Raw genomic sequence first — 22,057 nt, forward strand, 5'->3', positions numbered from 1 at the left:
GAGTAACTTTATTTAAAAACAGCATATGTATAGGCTTTGGGTATTTAAAATCCAATTTCAATGATTTTAGAACATTTGTACTTGCTGACAGATTTGGCTTGGTGTGTTTATTGTGTTTTATGTTAACATTCTGTTTGTATTGCTTTTAAAAATGTTTCACTAAATGATCCGTGATTTCCATATTTTATTGAATGAGTATTCATTCAGGTAATTTAGAAAGTTTGCATTTTAAAAATCTTATCTAAGCCTGGGTTCCTCAAAAAACACAGCCTGAAATAAAGCATATTACTAATTCATTTTTTTTTCAATCAGGCAATGTCAAAAAGGAAGAGTGAGAAACAAGGAAAAGGAGGCAAGAACTGAAGGAACGTCAATAAACGTGCTAGAAAAAGATATGCTAATTGAGATCAGTTCAATGAGCACTGTAGGCCACTGCTGTCATTGATTGTAACACAAGCCATTCTTTTTTTTTTTTTTTCCTCTTTTTATTTTCTGAAGCTGGAAACGGGGAGAGACAGTCAGACTCCTGCATGCGCCCCACCGGGATCCACCCGGCACGCCCACCAGGGGCGATGCTCTGCCCACCAGGGGGCGATGCTCTGCCCCTCCAGGACGCCGCTCTGCCGGGACCAGAGCCACTCTAGCGCCTGGGGCAGAGGCCAAGGAGCCATCCCCAGCGCCCGGGCCATCTTTGCTCCAATGGAGCCTTGGCTGCGGGAGGGGAAGAGAAAGACAGAGAGGAAGGAGGGGGGGGTGGAGAAGCAAATGGGCGCTTCTCCTATGTGCCCTGGCCAGGAATCGAACCCCGGTCCCCGCACGCCAGGCCGACGCTCTACCACTGAGCCAACCTGCCAGGGCCCCATTCTTCTTTTTTTTTTTTTTTTTTTTACGAGCTCTGTCAGTACCGTCTTGGTGCTCTATGGACAACTCTTGCCTTTTACCTGTATCATTTCAGTGACCTTTCCATATATAAAGTGAAACGATACATTGTTTTACTTTATAATTTTCAGTAATTGGTGGACTTCACAGTTTTCCTTCAATTCCTGAAATACATTTCCTTCAAAATTGCTTTCTTTTTTCCTTTTTGCTTTATCAGTTTCCAGTCTTTTCAAATGCTCCCAAATGGCAACACAGTGATCTCTGGAGAATCTGTCTAAAGCAGCGATTTTCCACCAGTATGCCACAAGAATTTTTAAAACATGCAATGCCTGACTATTTATTCAGAGGCACTGAACTCTTTCCTCTAGATTGTTAAATAAATTTTTAAAAATGACAATGGCCAAACAATAGCCATCTGGTATGAATGAATCAAAATTATATCTATATTTTTTCTCAGATTGCCAAAAAATACATGTTTTTGGTGTGCTACAGAATTTTAGTAATTAGTTTATGTGTCATTAGATGCAAAAGGTTGGAAATCACTGGTCTTAAGAATGTCCCTTCTCTTAAGAATGAGCTGGCTTTATGAAGACCATAGATTTTTAAGAAAGAAAATCCTATTACTTCAGCCAACATATCTCCTTTTGGAGTATTATTTAAATACTAACTGAATTTCCTACCTTTATTATGTTCCAATACAAGTGACTTTAATATTACTTAAGTTTTAAATAGTAAGGCACCTCAATAAACCAAAATAGTGTTGAGAGAAAATACATTAAGAAAAAGATTAAAGAAACAAAAATTTAAATACCTCAGAAATTATTTCTAACTGTAATGTTCACCTCCTTTTCATCAAGAGCCTAAATAAAATATGGACCCTATAGAATTGTGTCCACCTGAAAGATGTGTTCAAATCCTACTATCTAGTAGTTGTAGACATACCTTATTTGGATATAGGGTCTTTGTAGATGTTATCAAGAAAAGGTCACAATGGATTACGATGGACCCTAATCCAATGACTGTATCCTTATAAGAGGAGGGACACAGACACAGGCAAAGAAGTCAGAGGGTAGAAGGCCATGTAACGACGAAGCAGAGACTGGAGTGATGTAGCCATTATCCAAGGAACACCAGAGATTGCTGACAAACACCAAAAACTAGGAAGGGGCTAGAAATAATTCTTCACTGTATCTTTTGGAAGGAGCATGATCCTACTGACACCTTAATTTTGGACTTTTAGCCTCCAGAACTATAAGAGAATAAATTTCTGTTGTATTAAGCCATCCGATTGATAATAACAAGGTATGGCAGTCCTAGGAAACTACTGATACAGGGTTTTGATAATTAGTGAAAATTAAACTACATAGTGCCTATAATGGTGTTTCTCCACATTTTAAATTAAACTGTGTCTATTCTTCATGGAACAATTTAAGTAAAAGGTGATATAATATTTTATGCTACTAAACCCTATTTTTACTCAGAAAACTCTGAACCTTTGAAAAATAGAACTTAAGACATCAGCTTTGTTCTTCTAGAATTGTGGGGGCTTTTTATTTATATACCTTGCTCACAGACCTTACTTAAAATGGATGATTATAATAGATTACTAAGAATAAAGCAACATAAAGAGAGACAACATCAATACTAAATCCAATAAACTTTCTACCAAATGTGTATATAAGATGCCAATGAGTAAAAAGAACAGAAACTTGATTTATCTATTCACTGAAGGCTTCTGAAATCTCACTATAGTTGTGACAAAGAACAATTGCTTATTATTGCTGAACACAACCATTCACACAAATAATATACATATATGACAACTCAATTCTTTCTATCGAGAATCATATATGATGTTGACAAAAAAATTTATAAACAATATTCATATTTTGTACATGCTTATATTATTTACAGAAGTATACATTTACATTAGCTTGCTTTTATGATAGCAGATGCCCAAATAAAGTTAACTTTATTTACTTTAAGAACCAATAGATTTTTAAAAAATTAAAGTATATATAGAAAGAAATCATAGCTGCTAAGAGCTATTTCTTTTTAAGTAAAGACAAAATTGATCCTTCACCAAACTTTTAAAATAATCTAGCCTGAAAAATTAAATTCTGTAATTAAATAATTTACCACCATGACTTGAATTAAGAAAATATATTATAAAAAGAAGTTTTCAGTGACTGCTTTAGAACCATGAAAAGGCATTGAAAGGGGGAACAGAGACAGGTGCATAGTCCAAAAGAAGTTAATTGTTGAGTTTATCGATTTGCTACTTCTTCCTAAAATCACTATATTCCTTTGAAGATATTAAATTGAATACAAGAGCTGCAAATAGAAGGTAACCTCCCACACTGAACATTCTAGTATCCTTACAGATTTATGAATATCTGCCTTTACAAATAAGTAGGCAATAAGTCAGAAAGATATTGCCATAAACTCAAAATAAAAAAACTGAAGAGTCAGAAGGCACATTCTGAAGAATACAACCCAGTTAAGAGAATGAAGGTTTACTGTTAAAGTAAAATCCTCAAAAGCTCTTATTTGAGGCTTAGAAAACTATTTTTTAAAATTACACATTTAAATTTTATGCTAAAACAAAAAATGCTTTCTTACAATGATTTTTATCAGCTCTAAAAGTTTTAAACATCCACAACAGAAATAACAGAAATAAGAGGAAATGAAATTTTCATCCAATTTGAATATTCTTTGAAGCACTTCATTTTCTCCTACTTTTTTCTCAACAAAAACAGAACAAAACAAAAACCAAAAACCAAAAAGCCCTAGATGACATTACTATGGTATAGAGTTCACTGTAGACTCGGTGCCATTCTCTTTTTCCTGCTTTCCTTCTTCATGCAGTGAATGTACTTCATTTCTGCTAGCTTCTTTCTCACTGGAATCACTGTCCAACCCAGCTTCAATCCTGGCAGACTTCTTGTCATGTGAAGAACTTTCACAGGCTTTGTCTGTGGGAACAGCTCCTTTCCTTTGTGGTAAGATAGTAAAAAATGCGTCTTGCCAGTCTTTTGTTTCCAGATATTCCAGAATAATCTCAAACACTGAAACAAAGACAAACTATACATTTTTTAGCCATGTTCATCATGATGTTGCATACTACATTTTAAAATACATTGCTTCCGTGCTAAGAGTGCCAGTATGTCCTAATAATTATTTTGTTTTTACTTCTTTCTTCTCATATGGGCTGTCAGGGCAAATTTGCCCCAAAGCTCTCAAGCCTGTTACCTCTTCTTCAGCTTTTCCTCAACTAAGTTCTTAAGTGCTCAGAAGTTTACTATCATCCTTTGTCAATAATAATCCATAGACAGAGAATCTATTTGCTTCCTTTCTATTCATATATATATATATATATATATATATATTATTTATTCATTTTAGAGAGGAAAGAGAGAGAGAAAGAGAGAGAAGGAGGGAGGAGCAGGAAGCATCAACTCCCATATATGCCTTGACTAGGCAAGCCCAGGGCTTTGAACTGGCGACCTCAGCATTTCCAGGTCGACGCTTTATTCACTGCGCCACCACAGGTCAGGCCCTTTCTATTCTTTATCCCTTTCACTTCTTTATCCTCTATGTGCTAACATTAAATTAGAAAAAAAAGGTTAGGATTAATCTAAATTTCTTCTATCTTTCCTATAAAAGATAAGGGAGAGTCTTGCCTACTTTCTTTTTCACATTAGATGTAAAAATTTTATATAGTCTCCAAAGAACACTCACATTGCTAAAGTGTTCATTTGGATTACTTTATTGAAAAGTAATGTCCATAATCTAGCAAAGGTCTTAGAAGAAGTTCAGTCCTTGAATCAGTAAATTCATCTCTATAACTCTCTAGAGCCTACTATTGAGAAAGTTCTTTGCACATAAAAAGAATCCAATAAACAGTTGTGTACCAAAAAAAATCTCTACTAAAATTTTTTTGAAAAGCAAAACTGCAGGAAAATACTTTAGGTATAAGAATGTCTACTGCAGTATTATATACAGTAGTAAAAAACAAAAAAAAAATCATCAACAGGAAAATGGTTACATTATTGTATATTCAGGTGATGAAATATGATATAGTCATTATAATAATTCAATGACATTGAAAAATATAACTATAAAGGAGGCAAAACACCCAGATTTATAACCATTTATGTAATAGAGTAAGAATTCAATTATGTAATAAGTAATATTATATATGCATAGGAAAATAACTGGGAGGAGACACACCAAAAGTTGATACCAGGTATCGCTGGGTAATGAAATTATAGCTTCTTTATGTTTCTTTATATTTTTCTGCATTTTCAAAATTTTCTAAAATATGCATGAATTATATCTATATTCAAAGAAATAAATCAGTTTATTTTATAACTTTTGTCTCCAGCAAGATACATTTTTTCTATTTGTACAAAACATAAATGTAATGCTATTTTTCACAACGTTCATTCAGGTATATTTTCAGTTTACCCCTTTATAGCTTACCATGATTAATTGCCAAAACTTTTCTACTATTCATCTTCACAAAATTTCCAAGGGGGAGCTGTGCATGATCAATTCCATGATCTGATGCTTGTTTATATGTGAGTCCCTAAAACAAAGACACTATAACTTGGACTAGAACATTCAATTATTTTAACTTAAAGTCAATGACAGGATAAATAATTTGTAGGAAAGACTTTATTTCAGGGAATATTATCTGAAGTATATGTGTGTGTGTGTGTGTGTTTAACAGCTAATTTGGAAACAGTCTCTGGACAATAAGGATGTTGTCAGAACGTTTAGGGCATTTGTTTTAACCAACTTGCCTGTAAGGAAACCAAGGACATTAGCATCCCTGCTCCTCAGTGGCAGACCCATAGGAGAAACTGGGTCCATGCCTCCTGACTCAGATACCTTTTCACCGTTCCAAACAGCCTTTCTCTTAGTTTAAAATACTCAAACTGAATTCCTAGAGAAGCACCATTACTTATCCCATGAATGCAAAAGATATATAGACAAAACTATGTTTCAATTATACAACACTAAGGAGGCACAGAAGATAAAAATTATATAAAAACCTGAATTGAAAAAAATTTTTAATGGCCTATAAATTTAATTTCCCCCTCTCTATCAATTAAAACAAATTGAATGTGAAGTTTCTCTCTTCTTAAAATTAAAATCCATTAAGCCTGGGTCTAACCAGAACTGAAATAGCCAAAAGACAGAGTACAGGAGAAAGAACCATATTTCTCAACCATTAGTTTGCATATTTTAGGGACAAAAATGATTGAGGCAGATGCTTCTAAAAACAAAATTGTTTTAGTTCAAAGACACCTATGACATGAAAGATAAAAATCTGGTTCTACGTAAATAACAAAATAGATATTTCCACTAAGAAAAAAATAAAAAGGCTGAAGATCATTCTAATAAAATACCCTCTGATGATATAGAGAAGCGTTGTCCAATTATACCCACATGACTGATGAAATGTAAATTGATTACAATTTTTAAAAATTCTGTTTCTTAATTTTACTGTACACATTTCATGTGACCGACAGCCACAGGGCTACCATATTGGACAGACTGATCAAAACACTGCTAACATTAGTTCTACTGCACAGTGGTGGTACCCAAGAAAAATAAATTTATATTATTATGGTGACAGTATTTCCACAGACACTTAGTAAATACGTTTTTTCTCTAGTTGGTTGAATTTAGAATATTGCAAAGTAGCTTGCAAAGCATAAAATAATGCTTTCTGTTAGAAAGTCTATTTTTGTAATTTTTCATTTGAATGCGGATAAGGAGGTGGAAAGACACAAAAGTAGAAATATAAGAAAACGAAAAACACATCCCATGAAAATTATATATTTAAAATATCAATTTATCAGTTTTGTAATAAATTTTACCAGCGGCATAGAGATTGATTAGCAGCAGCATCTTCTATCAATATAGCATATCGGTTAAGCATCTGGGCTCCAGACCAATCTGCCTGGTTTCAAGTATCTGCTCTACCACCTACTACTATTGATTTCAGACTTAATTTCTGTAGACCTCCCGTTTCTCAGCTGTAAAATATAGATAATACACTGACCTCCCTGGTTTACAGTGAGGATTAAGAATACTAATGTACAGGGTGGGCTAAAAGTAGGTATAATTATAAGTATGCAAAACACAGCGTTGATTCTTGTTTTATGATTTACTTACTAATTTTAAAGATTTTATTTATTGATTTTACAGAGAGGAGGGCGCAAGAACTATCAACTCATAGTTGCTTCACTTTAGTTGTTCCTTGCTTGCTTGATGTATGTATATGTGCCTTGACCAGGCAAGCCCAGGGTTTCGATCCGGCAATCTCAGCGTTCCAGGTCAACACTCTATCCACTGCGTCACCACAGGCCAGCCTATTATTTATTAATTATTGTATTATCTTTCATACAAACAACTGTAAACCTACTTTTGCCTCACCCAGTATGTGAAAAGCTTTGATTAGGCAGAAAGGTAACTGAAATATGAGGTGCTCAATAGAGATCAGCTATCATCAGTATTGTTACTACTATCAAGAAAGTGTTATTGTTAGTTACTATTGAGAAAACTGACCCATCAATTTTACATACAAGCAAAAGCAAAAATAAAACTTAGTACCTTGTGATGATTGTGATCTACTAAGCCTCCAATCACATAGGCCTTTGACTCATCCAGCTCCTTTAGTACATTAGGTGAATCTGATGTAAGATAGACCAGGTCTTCTTTCTTTATGAATTCAATATAGTGCTCTGGTTTAATGTGGATATCCTTTAAGACACATGGAGAAAGATGTTATTAATTAACAGGATTTTGTGAAAATTGGCTAATAATCATTTTGAAAGGAAGTAAATCCTATGGAAAGGAAGTCTGAAAGAATGTTGTTACAATGCGTTATTTACAACCCACTACTTAACTCCTCAGAACCTCACATCTTGATTATTTACGTGGCCTCCTAATGCCATTTCCCTGTCTCTAGCCTCAGATCCCTCCAATTTACTTCCATACACTAATGGTAGACTTCTTTTCAAAAAACACTATTTTCAATGTTTTATTTTTATCTGTAGAAAAAAAAATTAACTCTTTCCTGAATATGGCATTAACCTACCTTTTCTAACTTTATCTCTGTTTGAACAAAATAAATGCATTTTGTCACATATTTGCTCACATTTTTTTCTAGCCAAAGAATGTCTTCTCTAATTACTTCCTATCCTTCTACTTGAATAATAAAAAGGAAATGGCTTAATGATTTAATAAGTTCCATGAATCTATTCCTACAAAGATATATATTTGAAATCATCTTCATTAAAATTGTTAGGTCAGAGGTACAAAACTGAACAACAGTTGGCAGTCAGAATTTTGCAAATTATATTGATAGAATAAAAGAAAATACATCACCAGTCTCAGATGACATTTAGCCAGTAATTTTTAAGGAAATCAAAATGAAACAGGACATATCTCACCTAAAATGTATCACCTATTGATTAATAGCCACTTTTCTGGAAAATGTCACATTATAAATTTGGCCCTATGTTTAATAAAGGCCCCAAGAGGGACATGAAATTAGAGACCAGTCAACTTACGTCTCTCTGAAAAGCTAGTGGTATAAATAATAAATTTAACAAGCCACAAAATAACTGAAAGTATGCCTACTCTAACTTATTACATAATTTCTTAGAAAAATAGACACGATCATATAACTTGGTAAACATACTGTACTTTAAAACTTAAGAAAGCTTTTAAAAATTTTCACACTGTATGCTATTTATAAAATAAATGTAGTTATTATAAGATTAGTGAATGTGAAAGAAAAAATTTTTCATGGTGAAAACTGGCTTTGAGAAAGAAAATAAGTACAGGAATAACCTAGTACGTCTCTGAACAGAACAGTATTCCTCATGAATCCGTACTAAAGCCAATCTATTAGTCACTTTTGCAAATGACTGAGAATGGTTGAGTCCTATAAAGAAAATGTGAGCCACATATGTAACTTTACATCTTCTACTAGCAATATTTAAAAAAATTAAAAGAAATTAGTGAAACAAATTTCAGTAATACATTGTATTCAATACAATATATATCCAAAATGTTATCATTTTAACATGTATTTTTTTAGAATTTCAAGGAGATATTTTACATTCTACATTTAGATATTTTATATTTTTTGATACTAAATCTTTGAAATCCAATGTATATTTCAGTTATACCACATCTCAATTCAGACCAATCACATTTCAAGAGTTCAATAGCCACATGTGGACGTGGGAAAGCACAGGTTTAGAACAATGCAAGTATATTTGCAAATTATAGAGTGATTTCACTCTTATAAATAATGTATAGTCAGTGTGCTAGGTATAGATTGAATAAGGACCTTTACATTTTTTCCTTTTTAAAAAAATATGTTTTAAAGATGGAGACAAAATAGCAAGTGAGATTTAATGAGAACAGGTACAAACTATCATCTCAGTCTCTCTAGCTTCTCCCATTAGGACCCTTGATCCTAGGCACCGTGATATACAGGGCTTGAAGACTGCTGACTGCTGTATTTGTTAACATTATGTAGAACTTCGGTAAAAAAGATTGACTTAAGCTTAAAATGACTTGGATTATGGGAGAGTTAATCTACTTTAACTACCTTCCAGTTGACCCATCCTTTGTCATTTTCATCCATGTTCTTTTTCAACTGGCCTCCATGGCTTGTCAAGTAAAACTGGTGACGCGGTTTGTAGGCAGAGGAAGAGAGAGCAAAGACTATTAAAGTACATTATTTTATTTCCCTCACACACCATCCGAACTTTACTGAAACACAAAATGTTTTCATCCTAGAAAAACATAAATCTGTGGCATATTTAAACATACGAGAATAATTTTGTAGTAGAAATGACATTTTGTGTATTGCATAACCCACTAACTTCTTTATTCCATCACATTTTCATCCCATTTTTCCAGTATCTATAATCTGCCTTGCCCTTAATGATCACTGTTCTACAAACTCCCTGCTTCCATGACAAGTGTGCATTCCTTTTCTTTTGCCTCCACTGCTATTTTTTACCAGTCCAAAGTCTTTATAATTCTTTGATTCTAAAACCTGACACCTATTTCAAATCTAAGCATAGGTAAAAATATATAATTACTATCATTTGATAAAAAGAAAGCATCTAACCAAAAATACATTAAGAATGTATAGTTCGCAATGTCAGTGAGCCAGTGTTAATTATTAGGTCACCTTGAACCCGAACAGCAGGCAACTCTTAATAGCAGGCAACCAGTCTTACAAAGCACAATTCACGTTAGCTAAGGAAGCACTTTTCAAAATTATCAGTGACTCAAAATATGATGGTGACCAGGTAATGTGTCTGAGAATGACATATGTAAAAAAATGTTTAAAATATTTTACTTTATCTTTGTAGAAAAATAAAACATGTTTCAAACAGGCATTTTGTTCTCTAAGAAGGATTATCTATAAGACTCTTGTAAAGGCAGTCAGAATTATCTATACCTTTTCTCAAGTTAAATATAAGAAAGGACTGGAGTCTGTTTTAAATTTCTCAAACATACCTGCACAGGATGCAGTGCTCGTCGATTTTCTGCATAACATCGTTGAATCTGCTTATGAAGTTTCTTAATGTCCTATAAAAGAGTGCAGTTTTTTTTTAAAGCAGCGTTTTCAAAATCATCTATGGCCACCCCACAATCTCAGCAGAATAAGCAGAAGGGATGACTAGACGGGTACAGTTTTTTCTTTTCTAATACAAATCCTTTCTGATAATTTCCATTCAATTTCCTTACGTAAGTAATATCATAATTACCATAAATAAAGTCAATATTCTGTAAGTGATCCAATTATTTCATATTTTGTATTCACTTAAAATGCTAGTTCGTGTAAACATTTACTCTTCTTAAGAGTCAGCAAAAGGAAAAAAAAATACTCTCTTAGAGCCATACTATTTTTTCATAACTTACCAATAGCTTGAAAAGTAATTAAAGCATGTTAATTACTTCACTAGAGTTGTTTAAACAGCCAGGTTTCTCAAACTATTAAATAAGACACGATTCCATTAAGACAATCAAATTTCTTTTTTCCTTAATTTTGATTAGGATAAGTAGTAACACAAATCTTTGTGATTAATATGCAGTTATTGAGTTTTATAATCTAATTACATGTTTGTCACTTTCTCTGTCAACACATATACATAAACATAAAAGGAATTTATTAGCTAGTTTAATTTTGGAGACAGTTTGAAAAACTTGATTTAAGATGCATTTTAATAAATTTATATCAAAGTGATATTACATACTACAGCAAGAATTATTTAGCTTAGTTTACCTATAGGACTTTCTGACAATGAATTATGATACCTTTAATACCATCAAGCTGTCAAAACTGCAGTCAATGATAAGGCGAAGTGAGCTGTGGACAACATCTCTTCGAATGCGCTTTCTATCATTTCCATTCGAGTTTGATTCCAGTTTACATTGTCGCTCTAATTGCTTTCTTTTGCGTTTTTCCTTCCGCTTTTGTCTAAAATTAGTAATTGAAATAACATTTTGTTATTTGTATATACAGATATTTATAAGACTCTTCTAAATAGACAAAGAAACAATTACTTTTTATATCAGCAGGCTGACCTATGTGAAATTGCCACTTCTGTGGATCAAAATTGGTCAAATATCAGCAATTTTTACACAGTCCATCTAAAAGTTTTAGAAAAGAAGACAATGAGTTTGCAAAACAATAGAATGCTTTTACAAAATCCTAACTATATTACTAATAAATTCATTTATTATTGGTATCATACTATTATACTAAGAAAACTTTATACTGGTAAATACTTAATTTGAGAGTTGTGATAATTTTTACTTTTATCATTCTTCCGCTATGTGATTTTCAAGCAACATTTATATGGTGTAGGAAAAAAGCAAAGTAAAACTGTCAGTGAAAAATAAAATCTCATATACTTTTTCTCTCATCTGCATCAACTATAGTTTATTTTCTAGTAAATTCTAGCATTATACAGGGGTGGGCAAAAGTAGATTTATAATTGTAATAAAAAATACAATTAAGAAATAATTATAAGAGAATAAACTGCTTCACGTATTCACAACTGTAATTCTACATTTTCCCACCCACCTACAATACAAGCTTCAGTCTAATTGTTCTGAACAAAACCTAAATAGCTCTTCTAGCAAAATCAACATTAGGCCCAGAGTTGGTCTTTTTGAGGTGGTTATTTTTGTTCCATATCTAGGACATGGATGCTAATTATATCCCTTTCTTAAGTCAGTTATTTCAGATATTGTGCTACTACTCACAATAGGTTCTGGGTGATAAAAAGTGTGCAGTGTAAATTCATAAACATTGCTAAATAATTATTCAAAACATAGTTTTTTTTATAATTAAAAAAATTTTATTGATTGACTTCAGCAAGAAAGGAAGGGGGAGAGAGAGACAGGGTCGTGTTCCTGTCTAGGCCCCGACAGGGAATTGAACCAGCAACCTCTGCACACGAGGACAATGCTCCAACCAACCAAGCTATCTGACCAGGGCCAGAACATACGATTTTAACAGCCAATTGACTGTTCCCAAACACATGTATAATCCCAATTTTAATTAAAACAATTACTTTAATGGGTCAAAGGGTGAGGCAAGGTCCAACATTCCATATTTCTGAATAGGGGTAGAGTATACGCATTTTGAAACATACTTGCGAAGTTCTCGTTGTTCTTCCCATTGTTTCTGTTTTATTAGCTTCTTCATTTGTCGTTTAGATATTGGTTCAAACTCTTCACCTAACCTTGGCTTCTGGCTCTTCTTTTGATCCTCACTTAAGTCTTGCTTGCTTTCAACATTAGAAGCCTCAGTAAATGCTGGCACCATTTCAGATGACATTATTTGATGCCTCTGAAAAACTGAAAGCAACAGTGGATAGGTTTGGGGAGCGGGGAAGAACCACTGCAGGGTTATTTTTAACAATAAAAAATCAGCAACTACTTGAATGCCAGGAAAAAGGGATTAAATTACAGTTTATCTATGATTACATCCAGGAATACTAAGCAGTCAGTAAAAATCCTCTAGTGATAAAGGAAAATGGTTATGTTAAATAAGAAAATCAAAACAAAAAATATATACATTATATCCAATTTTGTTTTAAAAGTATACATACATGTTTAATTCTTACACTGTATTCAACATTTTCTAAATTTTATATAATGAAAATATAGTTTTATAATATAAAAATTTATTTTTTAAGAGATGGTTTTTTAGTTGACTAATGCTATAGGAGAGATGCTTTCATTATCTGGTTATACAATCAATTAATTTTCTTTTTTTAATATATTTTTTTAAATTTATTTATTTTTAAAGATTTTTTTTATTTATTCATTATAGGGGGGGGAGAGAGAGAGAGAGAGAAAGAAAGAGGGAGGAGCAGGAAGCATCAACTCCCATATGTGCCTTGACCAGGCAAGCCCAGGGTTTTGAACCAGCAACCTCAGCGTTTCCAGGTTGACGCTTTACCCACTGCACCACCACAGGTCAGGCCAATCAATTAATTTTCGACCCAAAAATATGCTATAGAGCTATATATTTTGGATAGTGCAGAAAAAAAAAATATGGTCGCCTTACCACTGTACAGTTCATTGTAAATATATAATTGTAAATAATCCAAGCTAGTCCTGGCAAAAGACAAAATACTTAGGTTGATTCTGTAATCAGTTATGGAATGCTCAGGGCCACCTCAAACATCTTTATTTGGATTTAATCACTCACATTTATATATCCATTGCCTAGAACTGATCTTCCCATCAGATTAGAGAAAATGGCTAGAAATACCAAGGTTTCTCTTTAACAGATTGTTATCACCAAAGCTTAAAAATGTATTTATTATTTATCCCTACCAGAGACTAACCATGAAGGTTGTAAATGTTCTATTGGCTTTAAAGAAAACTGTATGATTCCACCTTACAGAAATAGCTCAAGTGTCTGTACAGAGGCTAACATCTAAAAGAAAAAAGAAAAATCCCCACAATTGAGATAATGGAAGGACAAAACCTTTGCAGAATGTAACTTAAGCAGTAGTTTTAGTATATGGTTCTTACTTTCTTTAAAAGTATAATGTTGTAACAGGACATATGGGGATAACTAAGAGAACTTGTACAGTTTACCAAATTTTGACTGAGAGACAAGAAATTTTCACCCTTTGAGTACACGAACGTTCATGTATGTCCTCGTGCCTCCTGACCATCCACAGTACAATCAATATTTTTAAAACTGTATAAGGCAACATTGAAAAAAGGCAAAGTATGTTCTTCTTGTTTCCATAAATTGGTTATCAAACAAACATGATTTTAAGTTAATAAAACTATAACTGGAATGAATTTCATTTTTTGAAAGAAAAACCTCACTCCTGGGGGTCAGCAAGCATGAAAAAAATTCACTACTCAAAGGGTAAGATGTGCTTTGGGAGCTACAGCAAAAACCCTGGCTTTTTACTAGGTTACAAAATTAATTACTAAGAAGGAGAAAGGATCATCTAATAATGCAAGTAAGAATTCACAAGTTTTCCTCAAACCACTAAGCCAACACTAACCATAGTTTACGGAAATCCCTGCAAGATACAACAACTCAAATTTGATTCTACATTGAAAATTCCATATGGGCAGAGATGATGTCCACTTTTGCCCAACATTATATTACCAGTACTAACACAGTGCCTGACACTTAGATGCTCACTATACATTGGTGAAGTAAATAAAAAAGTGAATATGATATTACAAAGATTTTTTTTAAATAATGAAAGTAAGTATACATTAATTCTTACTGTGCTTAATAAAAAACATTATCTAATTTAATTCTTAAAACCAACCCTCTCAGTTAGACAGCATTATGCTTATTTTACAAAGTAAGGAGGCACAATGAGGTTAAATAGCTTTCCCCAAATTACAAAGCCACTAAATAATTCTTAAGAAACAAGGCACCTAGCCTGACCAGGAGGTGGCGCAGTGGCTAGAGTGTTGGAGTGGGATGCGGAAGGACCCAGGTTCGAGTCCCTGAGGTCGCCAGCGTGAAAGCGGGCTCATCTGGCTTGAGCAAAAGCTCACCAGCTTGGACCCAAGGTCACTGGCTCGAGCAAGGGGTTACTCGGTCTGCAGTAGCCCCACAGTCAAGGCACATATGAGAAAGCAATCAATGAACAACTAAGGTGTCACAATGAAAAACTGATGATTGATGCTTCTCATCTCTCTGTTCCTGTCTGTCTGTCCCTATCTATCCCTCTCTCTGTCTCTGAACAAAAAAAAAAAAAAGGGAAAAGTAAAAGAAACAAGGCAACTAGAGCAAATTTAGCACAAAGAGGGTCCTCAAAATACTTGTTGGATCAATAGATGAATGAAGTAATGGAGTTAAGATTCAAGCCTAGATCTAATAACTCTATCTCCCAGAAGTTCAAAATCTTTAGAAAATAAAGGCTTCCAAAGAATGTAAAAGAGCTATGCTGCCTCAACCCTGCTGTTGGAAGACTCTGAGATTTGTGTCACTGAAAGATAAGAAAAAGAGCTCCAGTTTTATTTATATGCCACTGAATCAGAAAATTGGGACAGACTTCCTAGAGATGATTGTCAAAAGTACATGTTTTAAGGTACTCTGTCTCCCAATCTTCAAATGCATGACAATAGTAGGTAAAAGATAAAAGGGGAAAAAAAAAATGTATAGCCTCTCTCAAAACCAGAAACAAGAACTAGAATAGACCTTGTTCCTGCTGGGTCTGCTTTGCAAAGGCAACTAGGAATCTACTTAGCTTTAAAGTGGGGAGAATAGCACAAGACAGAAGGTGGGAGAGAGACAGAAGACAGTTTATGATGACTCCTTAAGTTAGTGTTGAGGGTGGGGATCCTTCATGAAAAAACAAACAAACACCTGAAAACAGGTAAAATTAGACTAGCTTATAAGGAGCTAAGTACTTGGGGGAACCTGAAGGAGGTAGACACAGCCTCTCAGCTACTAGCTGGGCTAAGCCATGGGGGACATATGAACTTACAGCACTACATGATTGGAATTATGAATCACCTATATAAATGTGACTGTGGACTGAAGCACTGAGCAGGGCCGTGGCAGGAGCAAACACAAATCAGAACTAGACAGGGGGTTTGCAGAGGGGAAGTGATAATTCCATTCAAGGTGAGTCTGCAAAACAAAATTATAAAATGAAAAGGTAAAGAAAAACAAACAAGGCCCTGGCCGGTTGGTTCAGTGGTAGAGCGTCGGCCTGGCGTGCGGGAGTCCCGGGTTCGATTCCCGGCCAGGGCACATAGGAGAAGCGCCCATCTGCTTCTCCACCCCTCCCCCTCTCCTTCCTCTCTGTCTCTCTCTTCCCCTCCCGCAGCCGAGGCTCCATTGGAGCAAAGATGGCCTGGGCACTGGGGATGGCTCCTTGGCCTTTGCCCCAGGCTCTAGAGTGGCTCTGGTCGCCACAGAGCGACGCCCCAGAGGAGCAGAGCATCGCCCCCTGGTGGGCAGAGCGTCGCCCCCTGGTGGGCGAGCCAGGTGGATCCCGGTCAGGCGCATGCGGGAGTCTGTCTGACTGTCTCTCCCCGTTTCCAGCTTCAGAAAAAAAAAAAAAAGAAAAAAGAAAAACAAACAAAATCAACAATAAGAAGATAAATTCATTCTATATAAATTGGGAATAGCAGAGGGATATGAAAATGACTTTAAAATAAGTTTGGTTGGAATCTTTCAGAGACCATAAGAGGTAAGAACCATAAAAAGAAAACAGGCAATTGGAACATAAAAGCAGGCATAACAAAAGCAAAAGAAGAATTCATAAAAAAGAACCTATTTGGAAACCAGAAAATGAAGATTTAAAATTTCAATCGATGAGACAAACTCCAGATTACCTGGAGTCCAAGAGGTAATTGATGGATCAGAAGACATCCTGACAATCTGACTGAGAACTCAGATCGAGAAAGAGAATGAAAAAATATGTCAGAGCAGTTAAAAGACCTGAACTACAGCATGAAAGAAACAGAGGTAAAAAGGTAGAGATGAATGCATAACCTTGAGTATATTCATTTTAAAAATTTTTTTAACGCTGGAAAATAAACAATCTAAGAACTGAGAAACTCAGTAAGCCTGAAAAAAGTAGAAGAAAAATATTAAATAAATATTGTGATATCCAGGATCGCTTTTATTTTACTTCCTTTCCATAGGTAGTACATTAAGTAAAAGTCAGCAATGCATGTATCCAAAACAATGTAGGGTGGAGAAAACATAAGGTAAACTTGCCCTTTAAGCTAAACATGCAAACTTAAAACACAGTTAGCTTGACCTGTGGTGGCGCAGTGGATAAAGCGTCAACCTGGAAACACTGAGGTCGCCGGTTCAAAACCGTGGCTTGCCTGGTTAAGGCACATATGGGAGTTGATGCTTCTGCTCCTCCTCTTTCTCTCTCTCTCTCTTTCTCTCTCTCTCCCTCCCCCCTCCTCTCTAAAATGAATAAAAATTAAAAATACAAACAAAAAAACCAGTTAAAATTCACAGGAAACAAATTGCTGTCTTCATAAAACAATATTTTAGGAGAGACTATTTCTATCATCATTGGTACCGTTTTTTTTGCTAATTCTTTATTATGTTTAAGAACTGCAAGTGTTGATTGGTTCTAGACTATGAAAATTTAAAAAGCAATGTACAGCAATATTTTACAGCTCACGTCCACCAGGGGGAGCTTTTGCCTATCTAAAAAGTCTGTTAAATTTAACTTGGCCCATCAATGAACAGTAACATTTATAAACACCTATCAAATACATAGTAGGTCATAACCTAGTGAACATCATTATAATTATTTTTAAAGCTCTTCCAAATTATTAAAATGCACTGAGGTGAGTGAATGGCTTTTTTTTTTCTTGTATTTTTCCGAAGCCAAAAAAGGGGAGGCAGTCAGACAGACTCCCGCATGCGCCCGACAGGGATCCACCTGGCATGCCCACGAGGGGGCGATGCTCTGTCCATCTGGGGCACCGCTCTGTTGCGACCAGAGCCACTCTAGTGCCTGAGGCAGAGGCCACAGAGCCATCCTCAGCGCCCGGTCCAACTTTGCTCCAATGGAGCCTTGGCTGCGGGAGGGGAAGAGAGAGACAGAGAGGAAGGAGAGGGGGAGGGGTGGAGAAGCAGATGGGTGCTTCTCCTGTGTGCCCTAGCCAGGAATCGAACCCAGGACTCCTGCACGCCAGGCTGACGCTCTACCACTGAGAACTTTGAATAAGCTAGATACACTGAAGCAGAGAATACAATAAATAATTTTGGCTTGAGATCCTACGTATTACTGCTTGCAGCATACTTTACATACAAAAATATGCACCAACTCCCATTGCCTATACCATACAATAAGCAATTAATTATGTACTAGCTTGTTTGGATCACATGTTAAGCAAATATGTGTATTTTAGTTTTGGCCAGTTTATAAGCTCGGAGGCAGAATCTGTGTTTCTCCCTCCCACGCAATGACTCTCACAGTACATGATTTCATTTAACCACGTTCTACAAATATTTAAGAATGGTATTTTCTTTTTCCTTAAGTGAGAAGTGGGGAGGCAGAGAGACAGACTCCCTCATGTGCCTGGACGGGATCCACCCATCAAGTCCCCCTCTGGGAGATGCTCTGCCTATCTGGGGCCCTTACTCTGCAGCTGAGCTAGTTTAGCGCCTGAGGCGAGGCCATGGAGCCATCCTTAGTGCCAGAGCCAACTTGCTCCAACCGAGCCATGGCTGCGGGAGCAGGAAAGAGGCAGAAGGGAGACAGCAAGGGGTGAAGAAGCAGATGGTCGCTTCTCCCGTGTGCCCTGAGAGGTACGGAACCAGGACATCCACACACAGGGCAACACTCTACCACTGAGCCAACAAGCTAGGGCAAGAACAGTATTTTGTAGCAATTATAGAAGTATTTGTGTGAAACTTTGTTGAGCGTATAATTTTTTTTTTAATGGTTCATTTAGTCACAGAAATCGGTTATCAGGTGGTCTTATAAAGCTAAGAACTGGATAAATATGACTAAGGCCATGAGGTGCGGGATGAATACATTAAAAAAGTGTTTTAATATTTCTTGTATTTTCACTTTTTATCACAGATTTAGGCAGAAAGAATACATCAAAAATCAATGAATGGCTAAAGAAAAGTTAAAAATAAACTTTTTTGGAATTTATTGATGGCTATAAAATCAAGTCTTCATAAATTATGACACTGACTCCCTTACAGAAAGATAAAGACGAATGTTGAATAACCGCAGGTTGGAACGAAACGATCTGACAGTGACGGGGAAGGAGTAAATACCCTTTTGAAAAGGCGCCTGCCAAATCTGCAGTAGCAAAAGCCCTAGGCTTGAGGTCAGTCCTTTGGGAGCAGGGTTCTGCTACGATGGGGCGAAGGGGAGGATTTAAAAAACAAAAAGAAATATATTTTTGCTATCCTCTTTATCTCTCTACAAAAAAATGCCCGAATTTTAACTTAAAATATTTCAGTGAAACCAAGTAACAACTCGGTCTTCTTAAAATCGTCCCGAGATGACCACGCTGGGGCCAGAAAGCACCTGCAGCAACTCTCCCCGGGCGCTCTCCGTTTCAGAGGGCTTGGCCACGTCAGCCCCTCATTGGAGAAACGAGATAAAGAGGTTAAAAGAGGTAAAGCGACTTGCCCATGGTCTCTGCCACCAAGTAGCAAAACTGTAACTCGTTTCCCGGCCCTTCGGACTCCAGATTTCCCTCTCCCTTCGTTCTTTGGAAAACACACTTTTCACAAACTAGGGACTGGACCCCAACCGCTAAGCGGAAAGCGAGAGCTGGCGCCCCACCTTGGGTGGGCAGAACCTCGCCCCGCTCCCCACTCTACGCCCCACGAAGGCGGACGCATTCTAGAGGCGGGACTAAGATTAACTCAGCCAATCAGGGGGTTTCTTGGAGACCGCGGGCGCGCATTCTATCTTACCTCACTTCCTGCGCGAACTGAATCGGAGCCGCCACTTCCATAGCCCCACTCTCCTCCTGCCCGGAAGCCCTTAATACTAATCCTGGGGGGCGCTGGCTGAGCGCCTTTTTGTGGTCGGAGGACACCAGAGGGTAGGCGCGCGACAGCCTCGGTTCTAGGAGACTTACCAGGCAGAGGAGTTTTCGGTGAACCTGAGAGCACCCGCAGAAAGGTTTTATGGAGTGGTCTTGATGCCGCTCACGAGTCCTCCTTCGGAAACTTCAACTCCCAGAGGCAGGGATGGTAGCTACTTGTTGGAGGCTCGGGCGGCTACGTCTTACGTCACATAACTGCGCCAACTCCGGACACTCAATGGGAGAAAGGGGAGGGAGTTTTGGGGGACACGGTGAGAAGTCCTATAGGGTTTTTGGAACGGGAGGTAGTTACGGTAATGTCTGTTTTTCCACTTAAATGCACGTGTGTACCTACCAGCATATATTCATCCGTGTGTTCCTGTGAGATGTTCGGTGGGGCATCGTACTCTTAAAAACTAAAAATTCGAAACAGTGACGAAGGGCTCTTAATTCCTCTCTGTTAAGGATGAAAGAAAAGCATCTCTTGCCAAGTAAAGTACTTATAATTGATACAGAAAAATGTCAGCATCATCTGATGTGACAAAATTCAAATGGAAAATCAAATTTTAAGTGTGAGTCCAATTCCCAATAACATGTATTTAAACTAGAATGTTTAAGCCTTTTTTTTTGCTTACAGGCGGAAATCTTTCTCTCCATTCATTCCTGGAGTAATTTTTCCTATGCTGTTTTGCAAAACATCAGGTGACGTTTCATTGTTTGTAGTACTTGACCTTATGTAATCTTTTTGCTATATATAGCCCGAGTCAACTGAGAGAACTGAAACATAATCCAGTAGATAGTCGTTTTGTGTTTAGTTTTTAAATTTTACTCCTACTTTTAACAAGTGATTATTGCAGAATTTGAAGATAAGAAAATTTGAGTCGATGAATAGAAGACGGCTATCATCAGTATGGAAACAATACTTAAGTAAATTCTCGATATTTGAAAACAATTGAACATGTCTAAAGGTTTCAGTGAATAAAAATTAAATACAGCATTTGAGTTATCTGAAAAAATGGAAATCTAAGTTTAATTACAAAAATGAAGTTACTCTTGCTTTAAACCCTCAAATATTTCTTGAAAATTGTGTTAGCTGAACATTGTTGTTGGTCACTGTTTCTTCCTCATCTCAGGTCTAAAAGATCTCTTGATTGAGCATTGGATCCATTTCTGATTTGTTAGTAGGGCATCTTTTTTCAGCTGCCTCTATATCAGGGCAAAGAGTAACTGAGAGAGGATTAGTAATTGGATCTGTAGCCCTTCACATGTAGGTCATTAAACTCAGGCTGGCATGGTGATGTGCCAAGTCTTTTAATAGCTGTTCACTTGTCTCTCAGGGATCTGTTTTATGAATAATTATATAATTTTCAGAATAAACAATTTTTATAAATAGATAACTTTCAGAATTATATGATTTTTTCAGAACTAACTTTGGCATTCTTAGATTTTTTTTAAATTAAGTTACTTTTAAAAATCCCACATATTTAATAGTGGAGTCAGTAAGTTTTTTGACAAAGCCATTTAATTTCGTAGTCAGGGTGCAAATTTTGAAAGATTCTAGTGTCAATCCAAAGCAAGTGCTAAAAAGTACCAGAAAAAGAAAAAAATGAGCAATTCAAACAGATCAAAGCATATAAAAAGTATAGGAAGGTAAAATCATGATATGAAATAATCTTATTTTCAATGATTTGTGAAATTCATATGTTAGACACACTTATTTAGTTCCTTATTTTTTGTCTTGGTACTCTTAATAAAAAGATAATTAAATCATGATTGGTATCCTTAAGGAAATCCTAGTCTAGTGGGAGAACCAGCAGCAAACAAATACCATATGACATAATATACTTGAGATGCTTGTACACGGAAAGGATCAACTAAATGCTCCTGGGGGCAGGAGACATAGTTTCTGAAGTTGAATAACTTTGCTTCATCTTGGAAAGTAAGTAGGAGCATTCCAGATATGAAGAAGAGATAGGCATTTAAAATATTGGCAACAGTGAAAGCAAAGTCATGTCATAGTTTGTTGGTTCACGACTGAAAAGTGTTGAGTAGAATGAGGGAGGAAGAGACAATAGCCCTAAGGATTTTT

The 22,057-nt window shown here is 36.0% G+C and overlaps 1 protein-coding gene across 2 annotated transcripts; it reads right to left on the bottom strand.

The window, feature by feature from the left end:
- Window positions 1–882: 882 nt before the first annotated feature.
- Window positions 883–20,169, bottom strand: TRMT10A (tRNA methyltransferase 10A). Of its 2 annotated transcripts, XM_066385868.1 has the most exons (8): window positions 20,023–20,169; window positions 12,591–12,795; window positions 11,245–11,407; window positions 10,444–10,515; window positions 9,521–9,595; window positions 7,507–7,656; window positions 5,365–5,470; window positions 883–3,947 (listed from the first exon to the last, which is right to left on the bottom strand). In XM_066385868.1, the coding sequence occupies exons 2-8, from the start codon at window positions 12,773–12,775 to the stop codon at window positions 3,682–3,684; spliced, it is 1,017 nt and encodes a 338-aa protein (XP_066241965.1). In that variant the 5' UTR covers window positions 12,776–12,795; window positions 20,023–20,169; the 3' UTR covers window positions 883–3,681. The 2 variants fall into 2 exon arrangements, with proteins under 2 accessions (XP_066241965.1, XP_066241966.1); XM_066385869.1 differs by lacking the exon at window positions 5,365–5,470.
- Between the last annotated feature and the right edge of the window lie 1,888 nt (window positions 20,170–22,057).

This window comes from Saccopteryx leptura, chromosome 5, assembly GCF_036850995.1.
Source record: "Saccopteryx leptura isolate mSacLep1 chromosome 5, mSacLep1_pri_phased_curated, whole genome shotgun sequence".
NCBI classification, from domain to species: Eukaryota; Metazoa; Chordata; class Mammalia; order Chiroptera; family Emballonuridae; genus Saccopteryx; species Saccopteryx leptura.